Source organism: Melozone crissalis, unplaced genomic scaffold, assembly GCF_028551555.1.
Source record: "Melozone crissalis strain CALT ecotype California unplaced genomic scaffold, PUWL_Pcris_2 ptg000042l_1, whole genome shotgun sequence".
Lineage (NCBI taxonomy): Eukaryota > Metazoa > Chordata > Aves > Passeriformes > Passerellidae > Melozone > Melozone crissalis.
Window position 1 is genome coordinate 19,492,409 of NW_026535820.1, and position 22,168 is coordinate 19,514,576.

General features: G+C 43.5%; 1 protein-coding gene across 8 annotated transcripts in view; it reads right to left on the reverse strand.

The window, feature by feature from the left end:
* Positions 1-11,242: 11,242 nt before the first annotated feature.
* The window catches only part of DLGAP1 (DLG associated protein 1), a 400,895-nt gene continuing 389,969 nt past the window's right edge, over positions 11,243-22,168 (reverse strand). For 7 of the 8 annotated variants that reach the window (XM_054285394.1, XM_054285396.1, XM_054285398.1 and 4 more), the window contains 3 exons: positions 18,106-18,197; positions 16,111-16,263; positions 11,243-13,256 (listed from right to left, as the gene is read on the reverse strand). In XM_054285394.1, coding sequence (XP_054141369.1) covers positions 13,047-13,256; positions 16,111-16,263; positions 18,106-18,197 — 455 coding nt within the window. In that variant the 3' untranslated portion in view covers positions 11,243-13,046. Of the gene's footprint in view, positions 13,257-15,483; positions 16,264-18,105; positions 18,198-22,168 lie in introns of those variants that run through there. The other variant, XM_054285402.1, reaches the window with a different exon arrangement.

Genomic DNA, 22,168 nt, shown 5'->3' on the forward strand with positions numbered 1-22,168 from the left:
ATTTCCGCTGAAAAAATTTAATTTCCTTTCCTTTTGAAATGCAGTGATGCAGAAGCCCAGGTTTCCTTCCACGGGGTCGGAAGAGCAAGGAGGGCTGCGTGGACCAGCTGATGCCTGTGCTGGCCAGACTCTCCCCATCTGGCAGAAGTGACTCATCGGTGGCATGACCCAGGCGCTGTGAGGCTTGTTGAGCTCAGGGGGAGTTCGACTTCACATCCTCTATTTCCTTGAAGATTTGTCTTTAGTCCTTGCCTTACCCCAGCCCTCATCTGCATTTGCTTTCCAGCCTGGGCTGAAGTGGTCTGCCCCAGATGCCTTCCCGGTGCCAGTGGCTCCCTTGTTTTGGGGAGTGGGGTGCTGCCATTGCAGAGCTGGAGCTGCTGCCTCCACCTGGGGCTCATTACATGCTGCTTCCTCTCCAGCTGCCAGGGGCCTGGACAGAGAGCAGGGAAATCGCACGCAAGGCGCTTGTAAAACCCTCAGCCCTGTCTGCCATTGGAGTAAGAGCTGCCTGAGCCTCCCTCCCTGCAGGATGGGCTTCCTGCCCTAGGAAATCCTCTGCTGTAAGGCAGCCCAGCAGATCCACCTTGGGGATCTCGAACTGTGGCCAGTCAGCACTGGCTGGGTACAGAATGAAAGCTATGGGTTTTTAGAAAACTCTAATAAAACCTTTGATTATAGATAAGGAAGAAAAAAAAAAAGGCGATCCTGCTTGCTCCCCAGCTCTGTGGTTTGCCTAAACCTACTTCCCTGGAATACGCTGGAGTTTGATCTTTGAGAAACGATATCTAAAAAGCCCACATGTAAAAACTTAACTGTTCCAGCGATAGGATCATAATCTGCCTTTGATCCTGTAAATTGTTGAACCACAACTCTATTCGTTGCCCAAGGACTGCAGGAAATGTGCGCGGGGTTATGCAAATCCCTAGGAAAGGGAATGTTTTGCAGGGAGGGGGGAAGATGGCTCTGGCCGCAGCTGTCAGTCTCTGGATGGCAGCTGAATAGTTTGGCAGTGCCCGCGCTCTCCTGTGTCACCCCGCCGCCAGTTCCCACGGCTCCTGCCCCTCTCTGCTCACCGTCCTCCAGTTGTGCAAATCTGCGGCGGCGTGCTTTTTTCAGATCTCCCCCTGCGTGTGCTGGTGGCATTTACAGGCAGAGTCTGCAAGCTCGGTCCTTCGTCTGCATTCTTCTCCGAGCCACCACTGTGAGTGCTGTGTTCATGTTTCGCCTCTAAATCCCCACGACTTTTGCCGGCTGGGGATGTTTGCATGGGGTGGGTCAATCTGATGGTAAGACACAAAACAATTTATTTGGGAACTTTGAGGGGAGATAAGCCTGCACCAGAGCCAAACCAAGGCAGGACAACAGCAACAACACAACAGGGACATGACAGCTCCCATCTGCTGGCCTGGCAGGACTTTTATTCTGTGTAAAATGTGAATTTTCCTCTTTCCCAGACTTGCAAAAGAATAGTCAAAAGCCTTGTAAAGACGCAGGTTGGTTGTAGTGTGGGAGTACATCCATCAGCAACACCACATTCAAAACAAGAGTGCTTACATTGTAACCACAGCTCAGGGTAACAGATCCTGATAAAAAAATAAAAGTAGAGGTCCTTTGATACATTCTCTGTTTGTACTTTTTGTTTTTCTCCTTTTTTTCTCTTTTGCTATTTAAGCTAAGAGGCATGACACTGGACTTTGGTACTTCACCCAATTTACTTTAATTTGCATGTTGAAGAAAGATATCCAAAGGCAGGCTGAGCCCACCACTGCCCAGCTGCCCTGGTAGGGCTCCCCTGGCACCATGCTGTGGTGCTGTGCTGTGCCAGGGAAGGCTGTGCTGCATCCAGAGCACTGCCCAGCCTTTTCCATAAGCTGCATACACCGTACAGGTACAGGAGCTGCACGCACCAGAATGTGGGCCAGTGCTGCATCAGCTGGGCAGGAGTTTGTTTTGCTATTTCTGTTTGGTTTTTTCACCTCGGTGATAATTCTTACCCAATGTGTGATCCCTGCTCTATGTACTTTACTACTCCTTGTGATAATCAAAATCCGGCCCTGAACTTTTTCACTACAAAGGAAACAAGAACTTTGCCCCGTTGGCTGTTAACAGCACTCAGCGATGCCGCAGCCTCTTCTCACGTGAAAAACCCCCAAAGTCTGTGGAAATCAGGGTTATGATGATGACAGAACGCTTATTGTTTTTTTACCAGTGTGGGTGAACATCAGGTACTTTGACAAGGACATGAGATTTGTGGTGTCAGACTCCTTGAAAAAGGAGCAGGCGCCCAACCAGTTGATGGAAAAAAAACCTTTAAACACCAGGACCGCCAATAACGTGCTGTGTACGGCTCAAAGTGCAACCTGTGGTGGGTTCAAAGCTCTGAAACATTAACCAGACCTTGGGTCACCGTCTGTAGTTGCCGCTGGGCGCCCACACCGTGGCTGCCGGGAGCGGGAAGAGCGGGTGGCACTGTTATTATCCGTGCGGAGAAAGGGCGCAGCGGTGTTTGCACAGCGCGGACGGAAGCGCTGGTGGCGGCCTGAGGCACAGAGTGTGCAGCAATGACAAGGTACGAGACGAGCTTCCCCGTGCGGGGACAGGGAGAGCCAAGCGCTTCAATTCAGCCTCCAGCTCTTGCTGAAGCGCTCTGATGAACACTGAGGTGGTGGTGGTGGTGGCGGCGTGAGGCTGTCCTTGCACATCCACTCTTTTGTTTGCAGGTATAACCTGCCTCAGGTGAAACCCCTGACTCTAAGCCTTTCCCTGACCCCAAATGAGGTAAGGCTTGTGGGAAGAACAAATATCATTTATGAAATTGCAGGCAGCAATAGCAGGGGAAAGGGAGAATGCTAAAGCTGCTTCTGGGCCCACACCTCAGATGGTTTGGAGCTGGGTGGTGCTTTGGTGGTGTTTTCTTTTTAACAGTGGTGAGGTGTCCTGGAGATCAGATGAGGAGATACGAGGAGCCAGAAAGCGTTTCTGAGCATTCAGGTGTTGTAATCATGTTACTGCTCTGTGAACTCAGCAGACTCAGGAGACAGGTAAACATCTCCCACTGCCCAGGTAGGTGACAGTATATAAATCTTCAGAACACCCTTAGGAATAACAAGTCTTTTGCAACTTTGCCTTCAAACGCTGAAGGACTTACGCTTGCCTGATGGATGGCAGCGGCGCCCAGCCGTATTCCAAGGCATAGCACAGCTCCCAACTCCCTTGCAGAGGTTTATGCTCAGCCGGAGGGAGGGTTTAGCAAGCTGTGCGTCAGTGCCGACTCTTGCAGCTGTAGAAACTTGTCATTTCCTTTCCAAACACCAGCACCCTCAGCAAGGCAGTTGGCCTTGGGCCAAAAGCCATTCCTGTAGTGTCTGTTCCTGCAATATACTTGTGTAGTGTTAACTTACCTGATTCCTAGTGTGGGTTTCTCCACAACCATGGCCACGTATCTGAATCTTGTCAGTGCGGTGGCTTTGGGTGCAGCCTCTTCCATTATCAAACCTTAAAGTGAGTTTACTGAGAGTGTGTCCCTGTTGAGGGGAGCAAAGTGATGCTTTGCTGTGCTTGTGCTGAATCATTGTTACCTGGCAAGGGTTTGGGAACTGTGAGATCATATTTTATTGTAGCATATTATAGCGGCAGAAAAGGTATTGGATTCTGGGTTTATATCAAAAGACTAATACTTGATCAGATGATAAAATATTTAGGTCTAGAACTTTGCCTTCACAGCTCTTTGTAAAGTAATTGCTCTAGTAGTAGTGGCAGAAGAAAGGACATGGTCATTTATGATGCTTTAAATCAGACAAATCATTTCCGAAGACAAATAACAAAACCATAGCAGAGAGCTCTGGTGCAGGACTCCTTCTTGGATTGTAAACACTGCAAGACAGAAACCATCAATATTTACACAGCGTTCAGCCCAGCACACTGCAGCTTCTTTGGCTGGGCCTTTGGAGGCACTAATAGGAATATTATATCATGCTGAATACCTTCTTGCAATATTTACAGTTTAATGATAACCAAGCTGTGTGTCCCAAATACTGTGGATTGTGAGCAGGCGGTCCCAGAACCTGAAAACCTGTAAGTAGGTTTTGTGATATCTTTCCCCTGCTCATCACACATGTGCTGCGGTGGTCAGGACCCTTCCTGGTGCTCCCAATATTCATCAGAAGCAACTTAGAAGGAATGATGCAAGAGTAAGTGTGTTACTGTATGAGCTGTCACCAGTTGTTCCAAGGACTGTGGATTGAAAAGCCAGGGGGGAAAAAAAAGCATTAAAAATACCACTGCTATGTTGCCTTGTGGGCTCACAGAAATGTGACACAGAAGAATTAGCCTTTTGCGGTTTCATGTTTCCCTGACCTTTTAAGAGGGGAAGAAAAAAACAGATCCAACTTCTGCTCCCAGTTACAATGTTGAAAGTCCAGAGAAAATGTAATATGCTGGTGGTGTGAGAGCAGAGTTTCATGTTGTCTATTGAAAAGCAGAGAGAGATCTTAGATGTAAAGACAATTTAACAAAAGCTGTGTGAGTTCAAAGATAAACCTCCATCCCAAGCAATTGTAATTATTGGTGTTTGAGTGTAATTTTGGTGTTTAAGGAGATCCATTCAACCTGCCCTGGTGGGATTTCTGCCGTGGTGTCAGTATGAGGTAAAGCAGAAAACACGTGGCTCCTAGAGCACAGTGCCCTCATACATGTGAGCGAGGGATGTGCCACAGGGGAGGACGCCTGGGCACCAGCGCTGCAGCTGACAGTGACAACTAGTGCTGATGCATGTGGCAGGGATGCTGTGACAGCACCTGCAATCACACCACTTGACAACACTTGGGAAGGCCTTGAACCGTTAGCGTTAAGCTCACACGTGCCACTTGATATGGAAACAGTTCCAGTTAGAAGTCATTTCAGAGTTGTTATTTTCACTTATGCAGCTGTTGACAAACAAAACCTGCTCAGATTATACTTTAATGACAAACTCTGCGTGCTTCAGCAGGTTTTCTTTCTTTTGGCTTGGTTTCTTGGTTTTATTTCCCACCTTCCACTATTTTATCTCAGAGAAAATACAGGAGGTGGGCTGCATCCTACCTGAAATCCCAGCATTGCCTGGCAGAAGCTGATAGATGTGAATCATCACAATGAATGCAATACTGCATACAAGTAGCTTTTGTTACAGGCACAAGGTTGTTAAGCAAAGGATGAGAAACACGTGGAGTACGCTGCAGTTTGCCAATGTATGGCTGGGTTCCCAGGTCCGTGTACGTTCTTGCAGACAGGCTGCAGTTGTCATGATGCTATTGCCAGGAAAGATGTAAACAAAAGGAAACCTCTTGTCAGTTGAAACATTTGGTTAGTAATACAAAAGCACTTCATGGAGTCTTTCAGATCGATACACGCCATCTATTTGTCAGAGCTTTTTCCTCTCATGTGTAGTCATACAGCCTCTTTGACGTAAATCACTGTTCTTTTAAAGTTTTTAAATAACAGCAGTGTTTACTATGTGGTGAATCAGGGTAATGAGCAAGATCAGAGGATCTTCTTGCAGAGGATCATGACTTAAAACTTGTGCGTTTTAGGCAAAGCATTTCTGGATTCACTTGAAGACTGACACATGGACATGTTTCCACTGAAGTTGCTATAGTTTTGTCTTTTTGTATGCCTCCACTAAATTTTATAGCTGGCAATTAGTCTAGGATGAAGTCTGGTTTCTCTCCCAACACTGCAAATGCAATTGTGTAACTTCACTAAAATTCCAAGCCTGGTTCTTATGCTGGATTAAAACAGTAGATAGCGAGATGAAAAGATAAGTCACCCTTTCAAACTCGTCTTTCCCACTATGACAGCTTACTTCATGGAAGCAGCAGCCATCTGACCTGGATTAATTTTGGTTTGTGTTTAATGCACACCACATTCCCCTAGAGTTACCACTGCTCCCATAGCAATGCCCTGCCCTGTGCAAGGCCTGCTGTTGCCCAGGGGCTTGTATCTCCCTGCCCTCAGCTGGCACCACGATACTGCCCTGCGTCTGATGGTTTGTGGAAATTGTAGAATTGTGGTCATAGTGGCACTGATGCACTGGGAAGGGATGTCACATATTTAAAAACTATTTACTGAAACGTTGCACTGACGTGGGAAGGGATTTTCCCCTTCAGCTGTGGCTACAGGTGTGATTGTCCCACAGCATAGCAAAATGCCATCTCAGCTTTAGTGCATCATCTGTGAGCTGTCTGGCCCATATGGTTTTTTTCCCTTTCGTTGTCAATTATTGACTGGAGAGATGAAGAATGACATGTGCTTAAGTGCATCAGTTATCTCAATTTCCTTCCCCTTAGGCCCGACTTAGCCAAGATTTACCAGAACAGGCACCAAATGAAGAAGTTTCAGTAATTTTTTGTTTTTCAGGTGATAGGAATTTTCTTCTGCAGACTGACAAAAGGACTGGAGCACAGTGAGTTATTATTACAACCACTTATTAAAAAAAAAAAAAGACAAAAGAACGTGCTGCAAGATAACAAATAATACAGCCCACCTTGTGCAACGCAGTAACTTCTTAATGCTACAAAAAAACCCAGGGATGATCACAGTCCTGAACACACACTCACAAAACCATTCCAGATTGCAACTGTGAGCACCCATAGTCAGTTCAACAGGAAAAAGTAAGATACAGTCTTTTAAGGACACGACTTTGATAACTCTCTAGTTTGAAGCCGGGGATAAGTGATAGGTTGGACATTCCCACCGGGGAAATAGGCTAGTTACATTGGAATGGGTTACCCTTTGCTATTCAACATCTCAGCTCCCTAGTTACCAGCTCCAAACTAAGGTGTTTGCCTCAGCACATGGTTGTTTACACAGTGGCTTATCTTACCTTGGTGAGATATTTGATACCAATAAAACATCCGTCACACTCTGTCCTACTGCTTTCCTTTAACTCAGGGCAAGGCCCATCCCTCTTCCAAAACCTTTGACAGCTTTGAAATATGCAGTGTTGCCATTGGTGTAGCTCAGGGGCTGTGCAGTGGTTGCTTTCTCCAGAGGCTCTGCAACACCTCAGTACTTCCCCCTCTTTGAACAGAGGTGGCAAAATCCATAATTTGTTTCCATTCTGCTTGGCTGAAAATGAGGAAAAGTTCGGCACCCTGTCATGGAGATAGTTAAGTGAAGAGTCAATACATGAAGGCCTCTGCACCAGGAGTAGCCCATAATAGGTGGTGGCAATGTCACAACTCAGCTTGTTTTAAAATATAGCACTTTTTTCCCCCTTGTTTTGTGTGTGGTTTTTTTCCCTCTGGGTGGAGCAGAGCTGGGAAGGCGATGACTTACCTGCTAGAGCTTGGTAGATCGCAATCTGGAACTGGCAGAGTGTTAACACAATGCCCCAGCAGAGCTTTTCTGTCTCTAATTTCAATGATTATGTTGTTACTGGATCAGTGAAGAGAACCATGAAAAACACAATTACCAGGAAGCCCTGTTCCTCAGCTCGCCTCTTTGTCTCACTGCGAGTGGGGCATGTGACTCACGGAGCAACAGAGGCCCGGCTGTAATCTCACGCACTGCCGAGAAGGGTGCTGTCCTCCCATGGGACCCAGGCGTGGGAAAGCCTGACTGCCAGCTGGAAGGGCCAGTCACATCATGTTTTGCAGCTGGCATCCAAATGCATCCTGATGAATCAAGTGAGAGCAGCTACCTTCTCCTGCCACAACCGTGGCCGAGCAGCCGTGCAGAAGAGGGGCTGTAAAAACCTTCCCGCGTGCAAAAACACAGGGAAGGGATGTTGTTGTGAATGAGCTTACTGTGACAGCACAGAAATGTTTTATAGGTCACTGGCAGAGCATCAGACTACAGGGAGAGGGGATGAGTATCTTTCAGCTGTGAGTGCTGGTCTCAGGTTTGCTCAGTGCAGGGCCATTCCTTGTAGGCCTGACCCAACCCCTGTGATGCGTAGTGGGCAAAAAGAAATTCACTTGCTCTCTGCACTCCAAATCATGTATAAACCTATGACCTCAACAACAAATACCAGTAGCAGCAAAGCAGCCAATATTTTTATCATTAATTGCTATCAAAAATGTCAGCTCAAAGTCATCAGATTTGATAGGCGAGCATGCTCCAAACTGACGGCTGAAGTGAATTATTTGCCTATTGCGTGATGCAAAAACAATGTCTTGCAGGAGAGAACAGACATTGGCAAACAAACTGACAGCAAGATATACTTGTGGGGAAGGCTTCTGATTTGATCTGGAAGGAAACACTGAGTATAAATACAGAGAAAGTTTACCTGCGTGAAAGGTGGGGTTGAGCCATGGCTTGGACTTCCTTACTCTGCTGGAGAACAGTGTGAAACATACCTGCTATTTTACTCCCTTTGAGCTGTTCTCATTACAAAAAGGTACCAGACACTTCAGAAAGTTTTTAAAGTAATAAAGTGTTTTCCCCCCCATCCCTGATGCATCCATTTATCAGTGACTAATGAGCACATAAATTCCAGCGTGTGAAGAAAAATCCCTTCATCTTGGTGTTAAGCAGAATTTTCCCTGCCCATGGATCTGCAGCACAAATATTTCTGGTCTTTCTGTGCTGAGGGTCTAAACATGGGCAGACAGTACATAGTGCAGCACTGGCATACTAATAATGTAACTACGAGGTACTACAAATCAGGACCTGTTTAAATACTGGTATAGCCATGAACATCATCCAGGACATGCTTCTGGACTGTCTTTATTTCACCCAGTGGAAAAAACCCCATATGGAAGCAGGATTCCAGTGAAGGGAAAGTTAGCTATGCCTGCCAGGAGTCTCTTTTGCCCCCAAAAATTCAGACATCACGGGACATAAGCAGAAAATGAAAGAGAACCAGCGAGGGGAAAACCAAACAGGCTGGGGTCTTCTTGCCACTTCTTTTGAAGTCCCCAGTGTAACTCCTGGCATCTTCAGTGGGGTTTGGCTGGGCTCTGTGCAGAAGCGCCTTTGAAGATTTTGCTAAGGCTCAAGGCCTTGATCATGGCAACTTTTATGCCTGTGAGCAACTCTGTGCAGATGAACACTTCCAGGGTGCTCAGCAGGATGCTTTGGATGAGACTTTGCAGGGCTAGTCTTAAGCAATGAGAGCTTAAGAGAAATATTCTGGTTGTCGTGCTTTTATCCTTGACCACATCAAATGAAATGCCTTGGCAGTTCTGAAGAATGAATTTGCATTGAAAACCCACAGCTCTTACAAGCAGTGCATTAATTATTTTATTAATTTGCTCTTTTTACATTATGGGAAACATTCATCTATTTACATTTTCCTGTCCACACACAAACCAGATAGATAATCCTATGGAAACCCAAATCATTAAGCCATAAAAACACTCTTTTCTGTCTAAAGGCTTTCAAATTTGTGTCTTTTGTTTCAAATCAAAAACATTTTTAAAATCCCATTTGGGAATGCAGGTAGGCCAGTGATTTACATTCTACTTAAAATATTCATTTGACAGTTTTCCTTAAAAAAAAAAAAAAACAAACCAAAAAACCAAAAAACCAAAACCCCCAATAAATTCACAATGATACAGTTTAAATTAAAGTGATAGTGCACATCAAAGCATTAAGGGAACACCAATAAATAAAATGAAATATATTACAAATAAATTATTTCTATTTACCTTTTCAAATATTAAAAATCTTTAATCCATTTCTTCATCTTTCTTTACAAAAAGATTATGACAATTTTATGGAAACATCTGCAAAAAATATAATAAATACCTCTTTTTTTTCTTTTTAAATTTTTGAAGCAGGAGACAAAACCAACCTTGTCTAAAATTTCCCCCAAGAAAAAAAAAGCAATAGTTTAGTCCCAAAGTGAAACAGAATATAGGCATTTTTAAAATACACTGGGCAGTTTAGACTAAAAACAATAGTTACAAATTATACTAAAACAGATGATGGAGCAAATATACTAGCATTAGTGTTTGTAAATGAGTCAAGTGGTTAACTAGTGGCATTCTCTGGGCAGAATTATTTTATTTTGTATTTTCTGGTATTGGCTGTATTTTTAATATTTTGCTAAAAAACTAGGCAAACATCATAATAACCTCTCCAGTGCCAAATGAACTCGCAAGCATTCAGCTAAGAATAAATTCATTTAAAATAGATACAAAAAATATTCTATGATATACAAATACAATAATTTGTAATGTACAAGACTAGATAGTCTTCACTTTTCTGCTTTTTTAGGGGAGAACTTCCTGGATATAAATTTCTGTAGCCACTTGTCAACCAAAGTCTTAACTCATCTTTCGTAAAACGTTCACAAAACTAAGTAAGTCTGCGACACAGTTGTGAATGTGGACTCTCACCTAGGTACTGCTTTGAATACTTCAGTACAAATGAGTTCCAAATAATTAATACTTCCTATGACTATATATGCTCAAAAGTGGCAGTTGGCACTATTACATACTGCAAACACGGTGATGTTTTGTTGCTGCTAAAAGTTAAACGCAGTGTTTCAAAACTAGCAAATACACTGGTATTCAAATGCTTATAGGGTCAAACCTTTTGAAGCTCCTGTAACACCAAGCACTCTAGAGTTACACTGGATTTCTGATTACTCTAGTTAAAAGTCTTTTATATATTAAATTATTAGCCCTTATCTTGTAAACCACAGCAGTAAATATTTGTGCCCTGTTTATAAAGACATAGCTCAGATATCGATGGCTTTGAGAGGTAGCAAATTCCCTAGTGGTTTTAGTATGCTCTCATGAAAATACTTGGTGCCAGAACCTATTACCTCTCCTATTTTCTCGAATAAAATTAAATTAGCACCTGGCTATGATGTCATAGGAAAAGAAGCTGTCTGGCATGGTCTCGATGAATACTTTTAGCAGAGCTTAACTTTTCGATGACGGTTTTCAATGCTTTTTAAGTGCAAGCTGCAGAATTGCGCCACATGTGCAGTGGGGTTTTTCACTGGTTGGACTGTCCATACAGATTGAGCTGCCATGAGCACAGCCAGCCAGCACTGGCGTGCAGCAAGGGCTGCCACCTGTGCCCTCCATGGTGGGGCTGTCCCTGTGCCTGTGCCCACTGGGAGCAGAGAGCAGCCTGCCTTCCTCTCCCGCGTACCCGTGCCCTGGCAGACAGGGTGAAGAACACGTAGGGAGCAGCAGAGGAGTCTGGAAAACATCGCTGCAGGACTGCATACGCACTGAGGGCAGCACAGCGCTCCTCTGCTCACACCAGTCCTGTCCCCCAGAGCAGCCCTGTCCCCCAGAGCAGCCCTGTCACCCAGAGCAGCCCTGTCACCCAAAGCAGCTCACGCTAATTCTGCTAGCAGCAGCACATGCCAGCTAGACACACATGTGCGCACTCACACTCGCTCGCTCGCACGCACACAACTCGCTTTCAGCAACATGCCTGACATAGCTTTCCTAATGTTGGCACAAGAGATTCCAGTAGCAGCGTGGTCGGCATCATTCCTCATCAGAGGAGCTGGAGGACAAGCCCCTGTCCCAGCCAGAGGTGGCTGGAGGGGACAGACACACAGGAGCTGACCTCTCAGGCTCCTCTCCAGTCCTATTATCTGCCATTTCCGCCCACTATTAATGAGCTACTTAGGATGCATATTTTTCGTGATTGCAAAACAATGGCAGAAGCCAGGGTAGGAAGGCTTGTCGTGAAAAATATTAAGTTCATATTGATCCCATAACTTGTGAAAAATAGCCTATTGTTCTTGTTCAAGTGAGTACGTTATACTATTAAGAGGAGGCTGAATTAGAAATTTACTCCTAAATATGGACGGTTTCATGATAAGCAGTCTGAACTGTAGCATACAACCAGCTGTGGATAGAGCAAAGCAAGCCTGGCCTGGAAAAGCATCGGAGGCTCCATGTACAGTAATTCACCTACAGGTGTCCGTGTGTGGCTGCGTGGACGTATGAGATTGGATGGTCCCACCGAGATTAAGACATCAACAAAACCAAGCTTTTTTTTCTTTTTTTTTCTTTTTTTTTTTTTAACCAATATAATCCATACAATACAATACAAGAGGAATTGACAATACAGTACAATTTTAAAAATTCTTAATACTTGGACAAGAAAATCCTTCTTTTGTATTATCTCTTCAACTGTCATTGCTTCTTATCTCCTTCCTTTTTACTCTTTTATTGCCTTTCAAAATAGATTATTTCCCTGGAAGATCGAATTTACAATCTTCTGCTGATTGAAATGTTAAAAGTAGTGATTGATGAAATAAAAATGAGGCAGTTTGTGCAGCTGTGAGTGTGCAGGTATCTTTCCACAGGATCCTTTATATCCTCATCATCTCATCTGAGGGATATACTTCCACCTTTTCACCTGCCAGAGCTGTGGGGTTTCTTTTGGTCCCCCCCTCCCCGCTCCCACCCCAGCTCCCTCCCCTTGTGTGACTCCTTAATTCAGGTGAAGATGTGATTTGGAGGTTTAGAATAAAGTGCGCCATCTGCTTTAAAAAGAAAAAACAGTAATAAAAAGAAGGGAATCCGAGTCATAGCTCCTTTCATCTTTTGTGAGGAAGACGGCAGAGTCTGAAAGGATCACCCTGCATGACTGAAAATACCAAAGTCCCCTACAGTTTGATATTGCTGTACACTGGGTAACAGACTAGCTTTAGATCAACTAAAGATCATGAGTAAGTTAAATGGAGCATCTACTGTACAGGTGCGCGGGTGTGTGGAAGTCTGAGTGCTGCGTTTATTTGTTCCAAACAGAATAGAAAAAAGGATCGTGCTCGTTTACATGAGGCAAAGTAGCAGCATCAGTACATGTGACAAAGCATCGTGATGACATGGGTGAACCTTCAGAAAGCAAGGGTGATTAGAGGACATCTCTCGGAGGACCGACAACTACGCCACGGCAGTGGAGTTCACTGAGAGCATCGGGGCAGCTGCGTACAGAGAGAGGGGAGGGGGAGAGTAGGGACAGAGAGCGAGAGAGAGAGGAGGAGGTACAAATACTTCGTGGTGACCTTGAGCAGGAGCCTAGAGGGGCAGATTATACATGAGGCTTGTCTTGCCAGATAGAGTCCTCCCGGCTGGATCCCTTCATAGCCTGGTCTGGGCTTCGGGGATGTATATCTCAATGCTTTCGGCGCTCTCGGTAGCTGAGTTCTGGCGAACCGACGCAGCGCGCTTGGCAGCCATCAGCCGTTTCCGGGCCTCCTGACGCTGCGAGCTCTCCAGAGAGCGTTCTCGTATGAGTGGCACCTGACCTTTCGATGGCTTCTTTGGCACTGGAGGAGGGACCCTTCTCTCCTGATCAAAGCAGAAGGTTAATGGCATTATACAGCTTCTCAGGGAAAGGCGGGAAAAACTAGGATATATCAGTAGTTAGAACACACATTTTACCTAAGGTTTGTTAGCTCTTATCTGCCTTTCTGTCTTCAGTCAACTGGCTTTTGTGCTCAAGGGTTCATAAACATGGGGCAAGGGCAAAGGGGAGGGGAGGGCCGGCCGCCGTGCTACTTCTCCTCGGGACGGTGCTGCCGGGGCCGGGGCCCCCACCGCTACCTGCTTAGTGCCGGGGACTAGGAAAGAGACCGACCTCCCGCCACCGGGGCAGCCGGGAGGGAACGCTGCTCTCGGCAGAGGAACTCTGGAGAGCCCCAGCTCCCGGGCCACCCTCTTCTATCCGTGCACAGCGCTAGGTGCTCCTGCAACACCGAGGTGCCATGGCTCTGGCGTTCCCAAGTGCAGATGGGAGCTAGCTGTCTGCAGCTGGTGCATCAGAATAAGTAGTTTTTTAAAAAACACACCACATGTTTATGTATCTACTTCGTAGCAGTTTAGTGACTGCTCAAAAATCCCATGCTCAGGGTCTTGCTTTGCAAGCTCATAAACTCTGGCCTTGAGCTAAATAGGCATGAAGCTACATTCAGCTAGAAATAGAAAATCTGGTAGGAAAAACTTAAAAACCGTTAAGAGAACATGCATTAATCATCATGGTGGCAGCTAGCTCCAGATATGTGGCCAACAAGGAGGGCTTTTATGTATATCCTGGTGCATGTACACACACATACACATAAAAAACCAAAAAAAAAGAAAAAAAACCCACAAAAAAAACCCAACCAAAAAAACCCCTCTGAGAAGGATCTCTCTCATAAAAGAAAAGTGTATTCAGAACTGAATTTCAGGCGTCCACAAAGACTTTGTCAAGTTAATTAGATTGTCTTTTAAGTTACATCCCCTTCCAACTGTGAACACGGTCTCTGAGCGAAGGGATTTTATCACACTACAAAGGTCCCATTCTGCCCTTTCGTTTTCTCTCATGCTGCTCACAACAGCTTCCATGCCTCAAAATATAAAGGTGCTTAGTTACACTTATTCATACTTTGCTTTTTCTCTCCATCCAAGGATTAATCTATGCTGCTTAAAAAGGGCCCAGTGGCAAAGGCCAAAGGCAAATATCAGTTCCACAGAAAGTTTTTTCTTCCTTTTTTTAAAAAAATCCTTTTTAAGAAAGGAGACGATCTGTTTCATCTAAAATCATAGACAAATGCTGTTGAAACAGGAACACAGTGTAATTCTTTAAAATCTTTATCTTCCTACTGTAGGTCCCTTTCTTCAGCACTACTTAACTTCCTTTAAACTGCTATAGTCTTCTTTTTGTTGGAAACCCTTTGAAATGTTTTTCAGAAGCAAAGAAAAGGCACATTTTTTTTTTTCAAGGAAAGCTCTCATTTCTTACTGCTACAATTGCAAACACTCAGCCTACCCACTTTACTGTAAAAGCTAATGAAAGACCATATACCAGCATTTCTGTGCATGCATGTTTGGCAGTTTTAACTTCCTTTTCTGATAGATACTGGAAAAAAAAAGAAGATAAGAAAATGACTTGCCTTCAGTACCTTGGGCAAGGAAAACACATTCCCATTCATTCCCCTACAAAACACACTAGGTGTGCACAAATGGTGTGAACATGGCACTTCTAAGTCAGGAATGAATATTTAGTCTTGATTGGAGGAGGAGGAATAGTGCTACCAGCACTGCCTGTACAAGTTTCCTGCTGCAAGATTAACGGGGTTTGATATTATTATGGTTATTTGTCCAAAAGAAAACACCACTTTGGTCATCGGCAGCCAGCTGACCATAAGTTGAGGTAGCCAGGACTCCTGTCTGAGCCACTGTACCTGCAAATTGTGCTCCCCCTCCTTCTGGTGACCCTACCTGTTGGCTGTGTTCATTGCTATCAGACCAGTCACAGCGGAAATTCAGCCACCAAATTACATACCTACAGCAGCGCGACATTAGACTCTTGGTTCCTCTAGGAATGGGTCGGTGCCCTAAGGATTTTCTGAAACATTTGTGTATTTTGGCTCACACAACACAAGTGCTGTTTGTCTTGAGGTGGATAGTGAGGAGAAAAAAAAAAGGCGATGGTGCCAAATGAGAATGTAACGTGAAATGTGACATACACTTGGATGTGGTAGTTTTTCATGGTGACGGAAGAAGACTACATTTATCAAAAAAAAAAAAAAAAAAAAAAGGAAAAAATCCCCACCAAAGCTCCAGATGACTTTATGCTACCTCAGGTAAACAACAATACCAGGAAAGTAAATGTGTTTGTGAAATCACCCATTTAAAAAAAGCCCAAAATAAATAAAAAACAAACAAATGGACAAAAAAATGTAATATTTTCATGTAACATTTTGGAAGGCATATTTTTGATATTGCTGTTTGTAACCTGGCTACCAAAGTCAGCAATGGTTACAGTGCTTCCCTGTTTTTTTCAGTAACACAACCTAGAACTCTTGCTGTATGCAATAATATGAACCGTAAATGTGATTTATTTAATTTTAAGAATCAATATATAAGGCAGTTCCTTCCAACGATTGATCATCTAATATGATTAAATGTAAAGCTTAACAAAGTACCACATTCCCATCATCCGATTCACAAAGACAGGTTTGGTTTAAAAATATGCCTGAAACATATTACAGATAATATCCCAGATGATTATTATGTAAACATTGTTATTACAATGAAATTAATTTGATATGAGCTTCATTTCACATTTTTAACGTCAACGCTGTAACACAGAGGCCTATTTAATCTGTCCAGTATTTGTGCAGGGTTTTAAATGAAGCATACAAAATCTACAGTGTTCTACCTTCTTGTCATGAGGATCCATCTGTTTCCAATTATTGGCCTTTAACTGATGAAGTTCATCAAATTTCATACTAATATTTTCTATGGACAACTGCAGCATATCCCAAAACCCTGCTAAATCCTGGGAGGTCGGCCGTGGATGTGCATTAGGATTCTGTGTAACACAAGAAAAAAACACGTTGGCTTTAGTATTTCTTAATGTAAAGAATTCATGCAAATGGTTACAAATCTGGCTAGCAAAGCAGTTTGAGCAGATCCAAGTGATGGTTGAGACCCAGAGAGAGGAGCAAAGCAAAGCATTACTTACTGGTGGGTTTTATTTTGAGGAATCTGGCTCAGCATTGAGCTGTGTGCCCTGCAAACACCCACTCACCAAAGGCAGCAGGTTCCCCCCACAGACTAAGGGTAAAGGGCCCCTGTGGCAGGATCTGCCTAGGGATGTTCCTGGGCACAACTGGTGGCAATCCTATCTGCACTGAAATGAATTGCCATCCTCCTCTTTCATGAGGAAGGATTCCCCACCATGCTCACACTTGTAAAAAAGAGTGATACATGTGCAAATACTGATATACCAATGTTTGAACACTTTTTCTGCACTCTGAGAATGTAAGGTTTACAAAAATACACTAAGTGACATTTTCTCTTAGAGATCTCAGGCCAATTTCTTCCTTTTTTTTTTTCTGCTTGTCACAACTTGTGCTGGGTGAAAAGCTCAGAAGACTGCATGCATAAGCACAGTAAACCCATTTTTACAGGCAGATTTTTGGGAAGAATGAAACTGGGACAAAGGTGGGGAGCACTGCTTTGTGTGTGCAAGCTCATCAGCCCAAGAGCATTGCTCAGAAGTGTATCTGGACAGTCAGCATCTTCAGCACAGCTTGGGCCAGACCCAATAAACCCTGTCCCTAAAGTGCACCCCAGCTCTGAACACTTTTTGCATGCAGTGAGAGTACCCAAAACCTAATCCCTGCTCCACTGGCAAGGCTTGTATGAGGGAAGGCTTTCTACAGGATGTGTCCCTATAAGCTTGTTCCCAGCTGAAACTGTTTAATTAAAATGAGCTGTTGCATGCACACACTTCAAGCGTGCTTTTTCATAAATGCCGAGGAGTTTCTACATCAGTCAGCAAGTCTTTGTGGGTGCTGTGGCCTTGTCAGACTACATTGATATATTGTTATTAATTTTGTTGTTAATAAAGAAATAAATAAATTATTAGTAGCACCTTGCATGATGTTTTACATGGCTCAGGTTTTATTCTGCCTTTAGTTTTCTTCCTCTTCAGAAGTAATAAACCCAAAAGAGTCAGCTGGTTGCCTTATAAAATTTCTATTTGTGCTTTTCATAGTCCCACTGACAAAGGATTTTGGTGGGATGATTATACCATGAAAGGTGCAATTATTAAAAACAATAAAGTATATATTTTTAGAGTCATAAGGAGACCAGAGATTACACTTTTATTCCTAGTTTTTCAGAGCTTGACTCTAGCAGGCTGCAGAGTTGTAGGCTGTTATTTGCACAAAGATGTGCAAGCAGAAGGCTTTTTCAGTTTTTATATTAAGAATTGGAAGTCTTATTAAGACAGAGCCAATTTCTGTTGCATTTTTCCACCGAAGCAGATTTTAGTTTGGAGCTTGTTTCCTAAGAGCACCTGGGAAAGCTCAGCTTGGGAGATTTCTGATCCACCCTTAAAGACCTTAAGGTATTTTACCCATCCGTGTGCCCATGAACTCAATGTCAAGGGACAGATCCTTGCTCCTCTAAAGTCAGTAGAAGAGCCTCAGTGATTATTCACTTGAAGCTTTTTGCCTTTATTATAAGGGTCTCAAGCTATTGTGAAACTCATGCTGACTGACAAATCTGAGTTACTCCCAAATTCATATCAGGGCCTTTACTTGAAAAATTGCCATGTTAGTCAGAAAATCAGTTTAGTTTATGTAGGATTATTCACAGGGTTAGTAAAAGGCACACGTTAGTATCTAGCAGAAAAATTACATACCAGGTTTTCTTCACAAAGTTCTCTGAACTGGTAAAATTTCTGAGCCATGAGAAGCTGGGCACTGCCCACTGCAGTTCGAATTTTCCCTAGAACTGAGAGAAAAAGAAGAGTAAGTCACAATGCTTTCTTTGCTGCAGGCAAGTAAAAGCCTATAAAAAGAGAGGAGAAAGCTGTGCAGCAGTCAGCTCTGGCTTTCAAAAGGTATGTTATCTTTCAGCCACAAAAAGAGAAAAGTTGATAAGTTTAAGATCAGATCTCCATGAGGCAAAAAATATGTAAAAGGTTGCTGCACCTTACTCTCAGTGAGGCCAGTTGTAACCAGTTGTAATGACAGTGTAAACGTGGCTAATCCAAAGCTTCTGCAGGCTGTATAGAAAGCTCACCAGAAATGTCACCACTCGTATCACTATGACCCAGGCTCAGGCTTTGAATACAAACCCAGCTCCCTGCACAAGGACATGCAGCTCTCAAACTCTGTTTGCTTCTCCACCTCACTTAGCAACTCAGGCCTCACTGTCAGGTGTAGCTGAGTGTTGCTGGACCAGAGCCCCAGCAGGGGATGATTGTTTTACTGCACGCCGATGTATCTCATCTGGACCTTCTGAGCACTTTCCATGAGCACAACCCAAGGCTGCTTCTGCCTTTGAATTCAAATGCCCAGGAGTCCTTCAGGGAGCAATGGCACCCTGGCCTCTCCTCCTTGCTGCTGATTTGGAGGGAGGTGTCAGAGTCCACGTGCAGCTGGCTGAGGACTCCTTTGTACAGACAGCTGGGTACTTGTGGCCCCTTTGGGCTGACCGAGTGCTGTGAAGGGCTGCAGTGAACCAGAAGACAGCCCATAGTAAATGCCTCTGAATAAAGCAGGAGCTCACACTGTTTTGGTTGCATTCAGACACTGGGATTTTACAGCGGTAGTTGGGAATACACTGCCCAAAACGGAGCCATAGGCTGGTACATTCAGGGGCTCCCTGGGGAGTTCTGGTCCGGGGGAGACTCTGTGTGTGTGTACCTGTACACATGTGTGAACACACGTGTATGTGTGTACATTTGTGTGTGTGAATAAAGAAGTAAGAATGCAGAAACAGCGAAAAGGCAGACATGGCCGCAGCTGGCAGTAAGACAGTGAATCCAGAAAACAAGAGTGTGAATTTAGGGACTGCTGAGGGAAAGAATTGATGCTCTGAGGAAGATAGCAGCCACCGATTTGTTTGAGATTTCCAATGCTCAGAAAAAACCCCAAAAATGTCTTTAAAAAAAAAGGTTGGCATTACAGATTTAGACAAATCTGTAATTTGACTCCTCATGAATTTTCTCTCTCAGCTGAAACAACTTATTATGCCCAATTCTCTGGTTAACAAGTGATTAAACAACTAATTTAAATGATTTTTTAAAATATTACCACTTCCTTAATGAAAAACATGAATGGCAGCCACTGTGTCACAGTTCTCACTATTATTTCTACTCAGAGATACTCATATTGTCCCAGCCCTCAAATAGACACAGCAACTTTTCCGTGACAAGTTTACTACCTGGATATAAGAGACAGGTGAAGGAGGAATGGGGAAAACAAACAGAAGAAGAAGCCAGCTCAAGGTGAGTGAATTGCTGGTAGAGCCTAGAAGAGATACTAGTCCTAAGCTGCCATCTTCTGCACCATCCCTTGGGCACAGTCACTTTTCGCATGAAAGTTAAGACAGTTTTAACAGAGTTCCCCTGGGAAAATATTGTGAAGTATTTTGATGTACCACAATGAAAAATAAACAAACACATACATACATAAATACATGCAACTTTGCTATAACCCCTTCTAACAAGATTTTTAGCATTTCATTGGTCCTGTGACTGGCTGCAGTGCTGGCTACCAGAATGCCACCATGCAGTGCTTGGTAAGAGAAAGGCCTCTCCAAGGGTTTGAGTAGCCACATGATAAACTGAAACTCGATACACACTTATATGAAATCTGTGTTCTCCTCCTTCAAGGCAAATGGATTTTCCTTCACCAGCCTCAAAGCTCACTTCTCAAGGCTGTTGAAGGAAAAGTGGGTTGTGGAGTTCATTTATACTTCAGATATACAAAGGGGGGAAAAAGGGGGAGGGAAGAGAGTCTTTTCACATTTTTTTCTGAACCTATAGGAGAGAGCTCTGTGAACACACACAGAGCCCCGACTTTCATTTTGTTCCCAGAACTCAGCTCAGCACTGCCAGGAAATAGCCGTGAGCTGGAAGATTCACTAAGCAGAATATTTTCAGCATATTGCGCAGGGAGTTTTGCACACAACTCTAATTATTGTTAGCAAGGCTTGCGTGTCTAATTCTATGCGCACAGTGCTGAAAATGGACCCCTTGGTGTGTCTAGTCATTTATGCAACCCAATATGCAAACCACTCAACTGAAAGGACTTTTCAATAGTAGGAGGAGCTACTCCGAGAGCTTTCATGTGGTTCCCATTGTTATGAAAACTCTTCCCACTGAGTATATTTGGGAACAGCTGCCTCATCTGGAGTTCGGCCACTCTGACGCTTCCCAAGACTCGAGAAGGGGAGAAAAAAGTCTCTCAACTTCTTGGGATTAAAAAAAGAAAAAAAAAAAGGATAAAAAAGGTGATCTTTTCCTGGAAACCTGCACCAAATGATTTGGAAATCACATCCCAAGCATGAAGAAATGTATATACAACTTGTTGATGATGGATGGTAATGTGCCTCTTTCTTTGGGGGAAGAAGAGCTTAATATTCAGAGATCTCAGCAGAGGGAAAAGGAAGTCCTTGTCCTTGGCTGCCTAGTGACTGGCTATTTGCCTAAAAACCATCATCCCAGCTGACTGCGGGATGCATGCTGATGCTGTTCTCTATTGTTGCCACTTCTGCTGTGGCTGTGGCTGTATCTAGTCAAGTGTCACTGATTCCTCGCCCCTCAAAAGCAAGGGGTCTGTTAATGTGCAACTGGTCAACAACCAACTCTGTCACGGAAGTTAGGGGGGAAAAAAGACAAAACACAAAGCATACAAAAAGCTGAAAGGAATGTCTCTAGAAGACATAAAGCCTTATCAATAGCCTAAGTTTTGTTTCCAAACCCATGCTGCTTTTAGTGTTTCAAGGCACAGTGCTCATTTTGCTTACTCAGACAAAATCTCTGGTGCCCCACAGAAAAGCCAAGGTGTAGTGAAAAATCAAAAGCAAAAACAGACCAATAGATTTTCTTAGAAGAAAAGCCTGCAAGGTTTGAAGCCAAATACCAAGAAAATAAATGGAATTACAAAGATAATACTCAAAACAAATCAGGAAAGAATCAGAGTAATCTTTAACAGCAAGGGAGATGGGGTGCAGGAGGAAAAACACATAAACATTCAAATTGCTGTGTTCAGCTAATAGGATACAAAGAAAACATATGAAACCAAGCAACAAAAAATCCCAGCCCATCAAGATGCAATCATAATGGATTTAAACACCTATATAATGTTATTCATATCTGCTTTCTGTTCCATACAGGACTATACAGCACACTCAGCACTGTTGGATCTGAATGCCTTCCAGTAATGCATTAAGCAACATTATTAACATCCATCATATGCTTTGCTGTCACCTCTTCCCCAGAGGGAGAACTGTGTGTACTGCAGTGTTTTGTTTTAATAGTTTGAATTTTTCCCTTTTTTTTTTCTCCCTTCTTGCTTTGACCTATCTTCCTTGTAAATCCGGTTCTCTCCTGTGACATTTCTTAAGACATGGACAATTATGTCTATTATTGAAGAACTTACAGCTCTTTTGATGGAATTCAGCTACTGTGGAATGCCTCCTCACTATTGCTAATCTTATCTAGGAATCACAGAATATTATTCTAGGACAGATACATGACAGTGAATATCCTTGTGTCATTAATTCCCCAACATGTTCTTATTTTAAAACATTCTTGAAAATAGACTTGGACTGTTTGCTGTTCAAGCAGTAAGTTCTTGCTTCTCTTGGTTCTAAGAATTGCACAGGACCTGTTTTGAAATTGTGGAGCTCTATTTGTTTCCCTCTTCCGTGTCTTCATTGGAAAAGAAATAGGAAAACAACAAAATAAAAGA